Source organism: Pimephales promelas, chromosome 6 (genome assembly GCF_988280905.1).
Source record: "Pimephales promelas chromosome 6, fPimPro1.hap1.1, whole genome shotgun sequence".
Taxonomy (NCBI): Eukaryota; Metazoa; Chordata; class Actinopteri; order Cypriniformes; family Leuciscidae; genus Pimephales; species Pimephales promelas.
Window position 1 is genome coordinate 36854696 of NC_142774.1, and position 14299 is coordinate 36868994.

A 14299-nucleotide genomic window follows, 5' to 3' on the forward strand; every position below is an offset into this window, starting at 1 on the left:
CCAGACGGTGGAAGTGCAAACGCATCGCACCTTAACACGGCTCGACATCCAATTATCTCTCACCTGTAAGCTTTTCCTTTTGATTATTGAACAAACACGCAAAGAACAATAAACAAAAGGTGCTCGAACCATCGAACAAATGTTTTGATTTATCTCAGGCATAATGTGCGTAATTTAGGGACGGCTGCTTTTTTTCTAAATACTAAACGGATGAAGAAATTGCTAGCGCTGTGAGTAGGCCCATAATACAGATTTTTTTTAAGACTTTGTGAGATTTAGGTGCTAAGCGGGTTAAGTTCGTGGGAAATGCCTTTAGTTACAAGCTTCCATAGCGGTTTAAATTAAAATGAAAAGATTAATAATTCCATTTCGAACGTGACGTCACATTCGTGCGTTTAGAACGATTCTTTTCAATGTATGTATGTTATGCATCTTGTTTGTGTGTAGGTCTTTATGTAGGCTACACACACACACAGGCTACACACACGTTCTGTTTTATGAGGACTTTCCGTAGACATGATGGTTTTTATACTGTACAAACTGTAGATTGTACCCTCCTACAGTAGCCTACACTATTATCACAGAACACTTTCTCCCATTTTTTTTCTTTCTTTTTACAATTTCAAAAACATATAGGCTATAATGTCAGCTGTTTTCCTCATGGGGACCAAAAAATGTCCCCACAAGGACAATTTCAGATATCGCCATCTTTGTGGGGACATTTTTAGACCCATAATGCAACCAGGTCACACAAACTGTAAGGGCTATTTAGAAATGAAAATGCGTATACCTGCAGTTCGTTATCAATTTCATTTTTTAAAATCTCTATCAATCAATTCAATGTTATTATTTTCCTTAAAACGTACCTTAAAGCTCAAATGCCTTATGGCTTTGTAAGGACAAAATAGCATAGGCTACTTGAATATCTCCAAGGATAAGAATGTCTCAGTCTGCTTTGGACGAATTGCTAATATATATATATATATATATATATATATATATATATATATATTTTTTTTTAACATGGCTTTTTTCTTCTTTTTTTAAGTTTACTGAGGCCCCCTAGTGGTTCCCAGTCTCCTCCCAGTTGAAAACAATAGCATTCTGATCATTTTGATACCGCTTTGCACATCAGGAAAACTTCGTGCTCTGGTAGTAGCCTAATGATTCATTTAAATAGCAGTACAGTTGCCTTCTCCTTCAATTCGACTAGGTGTCACTCATGCAGCGTCATCCAATCGAGTGTGATGTGGGCGGGGTCTAACCGCAACACTGGGTTGTCCTAAGAAGTCTCTGAGCACGTCTTGAGGGCACTCCAAGACTGGCAGAGTTGAATGCAAAGACTAAGAACAGGAGAAGCACTGATGCCGCCTTTAGAGTTGAGCTCAGTAACATCAGAATTTTAGAGCTGTGCTGATATCCCACGTAACCGGCACTATTTTACGGTTTTCTCTACATTCATAAGAATGTCAATCACTGGTCACCAAAGGATGCATATTCATGCCTAAAACCTGATCACTTGGATTGTCTTCCGCTGTCCGACTATTTTGTTAAATTTGTTAGTGCCAGTTGCGAAGGAGTCTTAGCGAATTGTTTTCTTTTTTCCGTTTCGAAATAAAACGCGTTTTCAGCAGAAGAGAGCGCCCAACAGCATCGGATTCTCCTCACATTAGTGCCTGCGGATTTCTCACTTATTTATAACCTGATTTGGACTGCTGAACTCGTTTTGCATCGCAATGGATACATCTATGTGGACTTATATATTTTGTCTTTTCGTGGTTGCTTGTCGAGTAAAATTGACTCGATCAACAGTTTTAGAATCGATATACTGGAATACTTCGAACACCAAGTAAGTAGAACCCAAAAAAAGCGTTGTATGGCAAGCAGCGTTAACACAAACAATCTATTTTATTACTGGTGGTTATATTATTTTGTGAATTAACATAATTGTAAATGGTTTATAATTATAATTCTATAACAAGTGTTGCATCTATTAAATCAGTCACTTTTAGGCTAATTTTCCACTTGATACTAGTATATCTTTACTGTACCAATATAGACGCAAAACTATTCCATTTGGAACTGGAGCATAACATAAATTATTTGCATAACAAATTGCGAATGTTTTGCCTTCAGAGTAACTGTAGCCTACTTGTAAATTTCCCAAAGGTTGGCTATACTTTACATTTCTGAGAGAACAGAAGTCCAGTTTGTGTATATTTTATGTTCCCCTATTTTATCTATAATCAAGTGTGTAGCTATAGCCACAATTATAGTACTCGTTTTGAAATAAAAATGGAATACATAATGTCTAATAAACAAGTACAACAAGAATAGCCTATAATGAGAGATGAGTTCTAGACACTCACTGAATACCAGTTGAAAGTTAAACTGAACTGATGCCCATATAATTCAAAGGCAAAACATGTACTGGAACTTAAAAGAATCAATATGCTGACTGGTAGGAAAAAACCTATAATGTGACATAAAGACTTTTTTAATCTTAGTCTTAATCTTAATCTTTTATTTACTTAGCCCATACAAAATATACAGCTAAAAAAGAGTTAGTTGAGGGTTCTGAAGGTGTTGCAAAGAACCATTGAAGAACCTTTCATTTTAAAAGTCTATTTGTAATCACACTTTCATTTGCAGTTTAAATGAGTTGATTTCTCCATTGATTTTTATTACCATGTCATAGTCATATAAACACAAGACAGCCCACTAAACATATTCGTAATCCATGCCATTTTGTTGGTGGACCACCCACCTTTCCAGACTGCAGGGTATTAGTTACAATGATGCTTTATTGGCAGTAACATTGAGATGCAAGTGCATTCATTTGCAGAAGCAGGCTAAAAGTAGATCACCACATAAACTTTAAAAACAGATCAGTTGGGCTATCCTTACATCATAGACGTTACCACTATTTGTAAATGTTAATTTATGTCATTTAAGCAATTAGCCTGCACGCCCTGTCAAATTGCAGGTAAATGCAATGGTTTATATCAATTATATGGCGAGATTGTAACATGTATTGCGAACTCCATGCACCCTGGTATTTGCTGAGAGAATGAATCTGCACTTAGAGCAATCAAACTTGTGGAGACCTACATCATGGTTAATATCGTGTAAGCGTGCTGAGCCACAGCCTAAATTTAGGACTGATTATAAGCTGAGAAATGTTAAATTGAAGAGTGGATTACAACCGAGTAAGAGAGATCCGTGATAATTACGCATCTGTTACCCACGCACCTTCCTGCGTCAGGACAAACAGTCTCAGGACACTGTTAAAAGAAAGGGAAATGCATTTACTGTAAGTACTACTTTCTGAGATTGAGACACTGGTGTTTTCTCAGCTGCCACATCCTGCCATTGGGAGGTCAATTGGTCAACTCACCTGAAACATGTTTGGACATTTGGGCACACATTTCACCAAACAAACATGCTCTTAGATATCACATTTTGTTAAAAGTCTTGTGTTTTATTCCACCATCTGATCGCTCAAGAGTGAAACTGGTTGCCTTGGTGGCATTGTTGCTGTTTTTTCACAGTGGTGAACCTGTATTCGAATAGATCAGTTTTGTTTAGATGCAGGATAACGCTCTTTTAAGATGCTAAGCCGTTGTGCAGCAGAGCTTTGCTCCAGGTTGTAATCGGTTTTCATGAGTTCCAGTAGCTCAGTGGGTCATCTTTGTCACAGCTTTGGAGACAAAAGGTGCGCTGGGATGAAGGCACTGTTCAACCCCCATCCCGGTTTGTTCTCCGTAAGATCCACAGAGAAGTTGGTACTGCAGGGGGGCGGAGGAGGGGCTCTGAAGCTTCCTGTCTTCTCAGGACCCCCAGCAGAACCTCGAGGGTCCCTTTCTTAATGACTTTATGAGGATGGAAGCTAGTCTTAGAAAGTGACTCTTTTATTCTGCCTTAGGGTGTTTGAGACCATGTCTAACTTTGTCATGGTAGATTTAAAATAGAAAGGGATAAACCCAATGCACACAAGTCTGTTTACAATGGAATTTGTGTGTTTAATGAGAAATCAACTTAATCTGAGAATCTGCAAATGATTGAAAGGTCAATTTCAGAATCCTTTTACAACAAGTGAGTTTTGTAATTGGAGCTATAGTAAGGTTATAAACATTGAGGGCAGATAAAGGACTGCCAGCAAACGGTCAGGAGTGAGCAATTGTTAATTGTGCAAATGCATTACAGAATAGAGAAATATGTAATGGGGGGGGGGGGGGGGGTTAGGAAGACTACAAAGTTGCAGACATTAGTAAAAATAAAAAAGTGTAAGTAAGCCAAGGTCCCAAATGCTTTATATGCATTTGTGTTCTGCTTCAAGACAGAACTCTGAAAATCAGCCAAAGGAAATTGCTTGTCTCAATCCATTTCAGTCAGTTGCTTGTTTGATTATGAATGGAGGGGCAGCCATGGCTTCTTTGTGTAACTTTTCCAAAGATATTTAGATAAATGTCTCTTTTTTGTTCTTTTATTTATTTTTTTTACCATACAGAGAAAGTCAATGGAGGCCAATGTTGTTTTTGACCCAATTGGACCCCTTTTTGGACGCATTTAGTGTGAACGGGTTGCATTAACTTACAAGATGTCTAAACATGAAATATTTTACATTACCTTCAAACTTATCATGCTAATCATTAAGGGTTTTTTCCCATCTCTGTAACACTATAAGATCTTTAACATCCCTTGTTCCCTACAGGTTTGTTCCAGGAAGGGGTGTAGTGCTATACCCTCAGATCGGAGACAAAATGGACATTGTGTGTCCAAGAATCAAGGCAGGCTCCACCGAGCAGATGAACATCGAATACTTCCGTGTCTATCTTGTTCCCAAAGAACAATTGGAGACCTGTAGTGTTACTAAAAGCGACATGTTACTGCTCAACTGTGACAAGCCGGACCAGGACGTGAAGTTCACCTTCAAGTTTCAAGAGTTCAGCCCCAACCTGTGGGGCCTGGAGTTCTTCAAAGGAAAGGACTATCACATCATCTGTAAGTTTATTTCCATTCGTACTCAAGAATTTTCCCTTTAGGTGCTGATTCATGATAGTTTTTCACCTCCATTGCCAGCTGGAACTCTATGTAGAAGGAGCCAAATGCAGAACTGATCCCACCCTTGGGAATTTCAGCCTCCAGCATTGTCTCCCAATATATCTTTTCCGTCTTTTCGTCTGGGAAGGCGACTGGCTATAGTGTAGCCCTCCAAAAATAATGAACAAATCAAGTTTATAGTTAATGGAAATGTGTTAAATTCGTTGGCAAAATGTATTTGTCATTAACATAAAGATATTTATGCTCATTAATCATATTGTTTAGCTTGCCTAGCACACATCGACTCTCTGTTTTTTTAAAAAAATTTTATGTAGTTTTTCCCAGGTCTATTTTTTTCCTCTTCTCATGTGGGGAGGGAAATGTCGATGTTCTCTGTGAAGCAAGTCTTGTTGATGGCCCTTTACATAGATGTTATTAGTATCATTCAACCACTTCCAAAAGTGGTTATCGTTCAGTTTAGCGTGTGTTGATCTCAGCCCCTTTTCAGTTGGCACATTCCTTAATGGCCGTTTATGTGATTTTAAGATTTACACGCTCTAAATCCCCCAATCCTTTGCCAGTATGAGACGGATCGGTTTGATGTGATTTTTTAAGGCAGCTTGGCCTGCAGCCCGAGGGACACGGAAATCTGACCTAAATGATTCTAAAGAGACTTACCTCCATGTTTGAGCGTGTGTGTGTGTGTGTGCCTTGTGTGCATGTGAATGTCAGAACGTGTGCATGTCACTGTGATGTGTGTGAGAGCTGACAAAATGAGAGGAAGAGAACCATTTTTAAAAAACTTTTTAGGCGTGCTGGAAAGTCCTGAAAAAGTTTGGGGTCAGAAAAAGAGAAAAAAGAAATGAATACTTTTAATCTTCAAGGAGGCATTCACTTGATAAAAAATTGATCCTAAAGACATTTATAATTTTACAAAAGATGTTGGGCTGTGAAACGATTAATCGCGATTAATCGCATCCAAAATAAAGGTTTGTGTGTTTAGTGTGTATAATTATTTTGTATATATAAATACACACATATGCATGTATATATTTAAGAAAAATGTGTTATTAATATATCAAATATTAATGTTTAGATAACATTAATTTTATATAAATATATAAAGTATATACATCCAAATATTACATGCATGTGTGTATATACAAAATAATTATACACACTACACACACATATAGTATGTAAACACAAACCTTTATTTTGGATCCGATTAACCGTGATTAATTGTTTCACAGTCCTAAAAAGATGTGCGTTTCAAATAACCGCTGTTCTTTTGAACTTTCTATTCATAAAAGAATCCAGAAAATACTAAGCGGCGCAACTGTTTTCAACATTGATGATATTATGTAAACACAAACTTTTATTTTGAATGCGATTAATCGCTATTAATCGTTTCACAGCCCTAAAAACAACCCAGCATTTGCATAATTTCATGACTGAATCAACTTGACTACATTAAGTTTCACCAAAAAAAAGTAATTTCTATTTCTTACATTATTTAACAGTGTAGTTTTAAAAGTAAAAAAGCGAGACTGCACTCTTAAAAATGTAACCCATTGGCTGGGTTTGTCCATATTTGACCCAGAATTTGGTTAAAACAACCCAGCATTTTTTAATTACATTTATAACCCAATGTTTGAGTTTGTCCATATTTGACCCAAAATTGGGTTAAAACAACCCAGCATTTTTGAGTGTGTTAAATTGCGTTTGTTTATGACTCAATGTATATCGCAACCAGTGCAATACGTCATTAACTCCTGCTGCAACTTACAACAAATAATTAGCATTTTTTCTAGACATACAGTCAGACAGGATATGTTTCACTGTGTGTATGTGGTTAAAATATGATCTCTAGGATAGTTAGACTTCTTAATGTCTGCTAAAAGCTAAAAAAAAAACCCTACTGAAACCAGAACATCTGCTTGGAAACACTTTTTTTGTAGTGTGCACGCAACTTTCATTTTCCACCTCCACTTTGTTGCTCGGTCGCTGGCATCGTGACTGGCTGAGCTGCGCTGGCCCGAGGCACTGAATGTGCTTGTTGTGGTTAGGAAATGAGCGGGCTTCATTCAAGCCGAAGAGTCGGGTCACATCTAGAGTGGCCGCTGCAGATGAATGTGGGAATGGTTGCAGGGAACTGGGACATGTTGGGTAAAAGCTCTCTCTCTCTCTCCCCCTCTGTTTTTCCCTCTTAGCTCTCTCTATCTCGTTTGCTTTCTCTGCTCCCCCCGCTCTCTCTCTTGCCCTTTCACTTGCCGGTCACTCAGTTCTTTCTGTGCCCTAAGCTGTTTGGAGGGGAAGTCCATTTGTTCATGTGGGATTGGTCTTAATCCTCGCAGGGAAAGAGAGCCCAATGGAATTCTTTAGCTCCGCTATCAGAGGACACAGCATGAGTGTCCAGGCACAATGGTGTTTAAATCGTTCCACCAAGCCACTCCACTAGCCGTGGATTGGCGGTCAAAGCAAATCCTTGATATTCTGTGATAATGATGTGAAAAGGCTTTGGTAATATGCTTAGTTTCTGTAAAGTTCAAACCTGTGTGATTACACTGGGTTTATTTCTCACAGTATGAGGGTTTTCTAAATTAGCGTGGACGTGAGTGCATGCGCGCCCCTCTTAATGCTTTTTCATAAGGATTTACTAGTATACAAACCCAAGCTTTTAAGAAGCTTTGCAAAACTGGGATTTTCTCTTTGTGCGAGCAAGCTGAACCTTCACCTTCTGCATACACATACACTGTGACTGATGAACATGTGACTCATATGTCCGCAAGGAACACTTTAAAGATTTTAAAGCACCTGTGAGTACACTTGTGGAAAGTTGACCCGGTCATAAACTAGCTCACTCTGTGCTACTAAACCTTATATGGCCAAATTCATCCACAAGACTGTAAGAGAAATGACCCTCGAGAGGAAAGAATAATTTGGTGGCATGCAAACGTTTTTAAGATGGATGATGGCTATAAATATTCAGGATCAGAAATGTAAGCTATTAAATGTTGGATTGGTGACTCGCACAAAAAAAAAAGGCAAATATTGCATTTTTTTTTCTTTCTATTCCATATTGTCATTACTCCAATCCGTGCAGATTTTTTGTAATTATCATTATAATCTCATTGTTGATTCTTAGTATATTCACATTATAATTAGCAATAATAAAAATGTAATATGTATTACATTACAAATTTTTTTTTGTTTCAAATAGAGATCACTATTCTCCCCGGATTCTGGACAGACAACTAAACATAATAGCATCATTTACTATAGGTTCTAACAAAATGTTATTTACTGCAGTCTATTTAATTTGTTTTTTTAATTAAATTGATTTAATTGGATTTTTAACCAGTTTAATGCCATTCAATGATTCACTCATATTAAAGACTTCACTTGCTTCATTATTGGATGAATCAGCATGAATCGTTTTGGAACGATTCTCTTGAATGAATGATTCGATGACAAATACATTTTTAACACTCACTTGTTGCCACATACTGGTGCAATGATATATTTGATACAAGCTTCAAATTGCTTTCTAAAGGTGATTTACTCTATTTTGATCGCTACTTTAAACATCAATGTTTATATTTGAACTTATCCCAGTACTTATGTGATAGTTTGAATCATTGTAACAGAAATAATGATACTGTGTGGTTGAAAAGACTTTTTATGAAGTCGTTTCATACCTATATATGACAAGTGCTCTCTCTGCAGCAGGCGATTGTGATCTTTAATCGTGCAGATAATCGTGATTAATCGTGCAGCTCTTATAAGTATATTATTATTTTTGATGCATTATAATGACATTTGAATGTGTTTAACTGTATTGAAAATAATGTTGCAATGCAAATTTTAAAAAAGTCTTTATTTTCATTAGAAAAAATGTGATTCAGACGTGTTCTTGACAGATTTTGTGATATTTTAGTGTGTGTGATTAACAAAATGATATCATTGGCTAATTCATTTCTCCTTCTTCCCTCTCTCAGCCACATCCAACAGCACATTTGAAGGTTTGGACAACACTGATGGCGGTGTTTGTAAGTCCAAATCCATGAAGCTGGTTCTGAGAGTTGGACAGAGTGAGTACCACCCACAACCTTTCTCTCCATACCTGCAATGATGAAGATCACTGCTTCCATAACAGTCTTTCATGTCACTGGTCTTCTAGTGGGTGTCCATGCTAGTGTGCCTCAGCGTGTAATTGAAATGTCATGTGAGCTTGTTTCCTATGGCTATGCCAGCTGTCCCTTCTTTGGGCTTGTGGGGAGATACTTGCAGCTTTACGCCAATTCATTAAATTCTCTCTCTCAAAACCTGGGGCATAATGCCTAGAAGCCAAAAAGATGTAAGGGTGGTCCGATATTATGTTCAGATCAGTTTTTTCAGTTCGATGAACATTTCGCACTGCTTTAGCTCCACTGGTAATTTTTTCTTGCTGTAAATATTTAATTGTCAATTTTGTTTGTAGGTCCAACAGATTCAATCTCAACAAAAAATCATCCCACAAGACATCCTCCGAAACACCCTGACAATAAGGACCAAAACACCTTCAGCAAAGAGAATGACGTTGTCAGCAAAATTGGTAGGTTTTTATGTATATGAGGGTAAATCTCATTAAATCGTAACTTATGCAGTTCAACTTTAACCCCAAAATCAAAAGCGAAAACAGTATTTTGCCTAAATAATAGTTATGAAATTCAATAATTTGAATAATTAAATATTATACTTAATACAATATATAATATAATTAAATAGAAATAATGAGGATTAATGACACAATGCAAAAAGTCTTAAAGGAGTAGTTCACTTTTAAGAAAACTCTTGCTGATAATTTACTCACCCCCATGTCATCCAAGATATCCATGTCATTCTTTCTTTAGTCGAAAAGAAATTAAGGTTTTTGATGAAAACATTCCAGGATTTTTCTCCATATAATGGACTTCAATGGGAACCAAACGGTTCAAGGTCCAAAAGACAGTTTCAGTGCAAACTGTTCAAAGGGCTTCAAACGATTCCAGATGATGAATAAGGGTCTTATCAAGCGAAACGATCGCTCATTTAAAAAAAGTTTAAGTTTTAAAAGCTAAAATGGTCGCCTTGCTCTGTTCTGTGATGCGTGTTCATGACTCTCCTGTTCGAACTCGTTCATCAAAATGAACAAATCTTTTCCTGAGTCAGTTCATTTCGTTCGTTGAATGAACCAAATGACACGAAAAAAGATTTGAATACTTTTTTTTTTTTAAATGAGCAATGGTTTCGCTTGATAAGACCCTTATTCATCATCTGAAATCATTTAAAGCCCTTCAGTTTGCACTGAAACTGTCTGTTGGACAGTTTGGTTCCCATTGAAGTCCATCATATGGAGAGAAATCCTGGAATGTTTTCATCAAAAACCTTAATTTCTTTTCGACTGAGGAAAGAATGACATGGATATCTTGGATGACATGGGGGTGAGTAAATTATCAGCAAAAGTTTTTTTTTTTTTAAACGTGAAATACTCCTTAAATAAAGTCCTAAAATAATATCTTTTGATTTGAAATATGGCCCAGATGTACAATATACTAGGTGTTAATAAATCAGATATCAACTACAATGAGTAATTTTGGAGGGTGTCTGGCCAGTTTAACCCTTTTTCTTAATATGACAATGAATGACAGAAGACTAAGTAAAACCATTTGGATGTAAAATTATTACTCTTTTTGAATCTCTATCATAAACTCTTTCTCATTCCCCAGACTCTACACAGAATGGCGAGTCCGGAGGGAAGAGCGGAGAGTCTGTCGGATCTGCTGGATCGGAAGTAGCCCTGTTTGCTGGTGTTGCATCCGGTGCCGTCATCTTCATCATCATCATCATTGCTCTTGTAGCACTCCTTCATCGGCGTCATCAGAAACACTCTGCGCAGTGCTCTGCCCAGTTGCCATTAAACACTCTGCCCAAACGCGGAAGCGCCGCCAGTGGCTTGAGCAACAATAACGGCTCTGAGCCGAGTGACATCATCTTTCCACTGCGGACCTCAGGAAGCATGTACTGCCCGCACTACGAGAAGGTCAGTGGTGACTACGGACACCCTGTCTACATCGTCCAAGAAATGCCACCACAAAATCCTGCAAACATCTACTACAAAGTTTGACAGAGCATGGACAAGCTACGGACACTGACACGAGTGATGCCGCTCAGATCAGTTGCTTGTTGCAGTTGATTTAGCCCTGTCGGCTGGATGCTACAAGGGCCGAAGTGTTGTCTAGTTCAGAAGAACTCATTCTTTGGTGGTCATGAGGCCTGGTTTCTGGATTAGATGCTGGTGCACGTGGGAATTTGCTCTCTGTTTATACCTTAACATTGAAAACTGGATGACTTTCAAAGCATAGAGCAAATGAACAAGCCATGAAGAAGTGCTGCAAAATCACGCTGAATAAACATCTCATGTGAAGAATCTGAGAATACTCTAACAAAAAACTGGTTTTGTTGGGAAAATACAGGATTTTCTTTTTTTTTTATTTATTGGTTTTTGATTGTTTTTATGTTTCTCAACTCCCAAATCTTGAATATCGAACTTTAATGCACGAGAAGAGGCCTTGATTCCTGTACTTTGCAGTTCTTCAATGCATTCGAGTCCGTCCGATGTAATTTTGGCTGCCTGCATCCCAAAGCTGGCCTGATGGATGCATATTACATATCAGTTTAGACATTTGTAGCCCTTATGCTGTTGATGTGCAAGCCGGTGTGGTCCAAAACGCATGTGGTTCTTTTATCCTCATTTGCTTATAACTTTTCAAACATTTATTCAAACAGCAAACAAACAAAACTAAAGATCAACATACAGAAAGATCCTTTGTTGACTTGGTAATGTAAATACAATAGCCAAGCATTGAAATTATGCTCTAATTTATGTTTTCTATATCTGAATATTGCTTGTCCGTTACGTTTTTTTTTTGTTTTTTTTTTCGTTACGTTACGTCAATTTTGTTAAAACACTTCAGGGTTTTACTTCAGCAAATGTGAAGTAACATGTTCGATATAATGGATTTTTCTTTTTTTTTTTAAATCTTGCATTTGTTAAACTTGTTTGTTGGTTCTAACCAATAGTGTGTTGAGGAAATTTCACACTCCAGATGGCTGATAAGGTTGAATGAAACAAAATTAGCCATAGTCACTTGAGCTGCTCTCTCTTTCTCTGTCTCTCTCTCCCCCTCCGTTTGAATGAATGAAAAGTTCAAATAAAATAAGTGGCCTCTTGTCAAAATTTGACTCGATATCTGAAAGCATCACTGTTAGTAAATCATTAATCATTAGCTTAGGTGATTTTAGTTTGAAAATTATTTAAATATTAAGATAGATAGATAGATAGATAGATAGATAGATAGATAGATAGATAGATAGATAGATAGATAGATAGATAGATAGATAGATAGATAGATAGATAGATAGATAGATAGATAGATAGATAATTGATGGATGGATGGATGGATGGATGGATGGATGGATGGATGGATGGATGGATGGATGGATGGATAGATAGATAGATAGATAGATAGATAGATAATTGATGGATGGATGGATGGATGGATGGATGGATGGATAGATAGATAGATAGATAGATAGATAGATAGATAGATAGATAGATAGATAGATAGATAGATAGATAGATAGATAGTGTGCATCATCAATACTTACCAAAACCAGGTTTGCTGATATTGCTGAAGCAAAAAAAAAAAACAATTCAGGGTCACACTTTACTGTAAAAAATAATCCTGTAAAAAAAAAACACGGTGAACTACTGGCTTCTGTGGTTACATCATACCGTAAAATATGGTGTGTTACTGTTTTTAAAATGAACAGCTTTTGTCAGCTACATACTATAACAAATTTAACAGCATATATTGTAGCTGACAAAAGGGTATTTAGCTGTTCCTTTTAAAAACAGTAACACACCATATTTTTACGGTATGATGCTGGCAACCACAGCTGCCAGTAGTTTACCGGGTTTTTTTTTACAGTTTTTAAAGTGAACAGCTATACCATTTTGTCAGCTACATTATAATTTAACAGCATATACTGTAGCTGACAAAACAGTATTTAGCTGTTCATTTTAAAAACAGTAACACACCATATTTTTATGGTATGATTCTGGCAACCACAGCTGCCAGTAGTTTACCGTTTTTTTTTACAGTTTTTAAAATGAATACAATTTTGTCAGCTACATTATAAAACTAATTTAACAGCATATACTGTAGCTGACAAAACGGTATTTAGCTGTTAATTTTAAAAACAGTAACACGCCTTATTTTTACGGTATGATTCTTGCAACCACAGCTGCCAGTAGTTTACCTTTTTTTTTTTTTTACAGTTTTTAAAATGAACAGCTAAATACGTTTTGTCCGCTACATTTTAAAACTAATTTAACAGCATATACTGTAGCTGACAAAACGGTATTTAGCTGTTCATTTTAAAAACAGTAACACACCCTATTTTTTATGATATGATGCTGGCAACCACAGCTGCAGTAGTTTACCGTTTTTTTTTTTTTTGTTTTTTGTTTTTTACAGGGTTATTTTTTTACAGTGTAGGGGTGCAATTCGCACAACTAACTATGACTTTTGCCTCAAACAAACTGCTTATTAATAGTTAGTAAGGTAGTTGTTAAGTTCAGATATTTGGTGGATTAAGAGGGATGTAGTGTTTTTTAAGTACTAATGCATGCTAATAAGCTACTAGTTTACAGTGAGAATTGGACCCTAAACTAAAGTGTTACCTAAATCAGAAACAAGACTGTCCAATCGTTGTCCCTGATGACTACATGGGAAGCACATACCATTTGGCTTGATTTCCAGATGACGCATTGGGTCACAGGACACTCAGAGCTCTCCCACGGTGGGGAGTGTAGTGTGATGCATTTCAAAAGAAGCACTCACACCTCATGACCTCAGACACACTTTACCGCCTCACACAATCCCGGCTACACACATAATGTTCTCACACTGCGTTTGCGCTTTTTCTTACAGACTCAGATAAGGACCTCTAACCTTCCACAGCACATTATCTGTGGCCCTTCCTCTCCCCTCGTTCGTTACAAACAATATTCCACCCTGAATACTAAGCATGGGTAGAACAGAACAGGAAACAGTGTGTTTTTGTTATGGAGGGACAGAACAATGGGGTGGTAAATCTACAAGTCAAGCCAGCTGCCTGTCACAGACGGCCAAAAGAAACACTTCTGTCATTTTATAAAAACCTGCAT

The 14299-nt window shown here is 37.1% G+C and overlaps 1 protein-coding gene across 1 annotated transcript; it reads left to right on the forward strand.

Moving 5' to 3' along the window:
• The first annotated feature begins 1142 nt into the window (after positions 1–1142).
• Positions 1143–11329, forward strand: efnb2b (ephrin B2b). The gene is made up of 5 exons (XM_039657467.2): positions 1143–1849; positions 4715–5004; positions 9045–9137; positions 9527–9640; positions 10794–11329. Exons 1-5 carry the CDS (start codon positions 1737–1739, stop codon positions 11189–11191), a joined length of 1008 nt encoding a protein of 335 aa, XP_039513401.2. The 5' UTR covers positions 1143–1736; the 3' UTR covers positions 11192–11329.
• The last annotated feature ends 2970 nt before the right edge of the window (positions 11330–14299 follow it).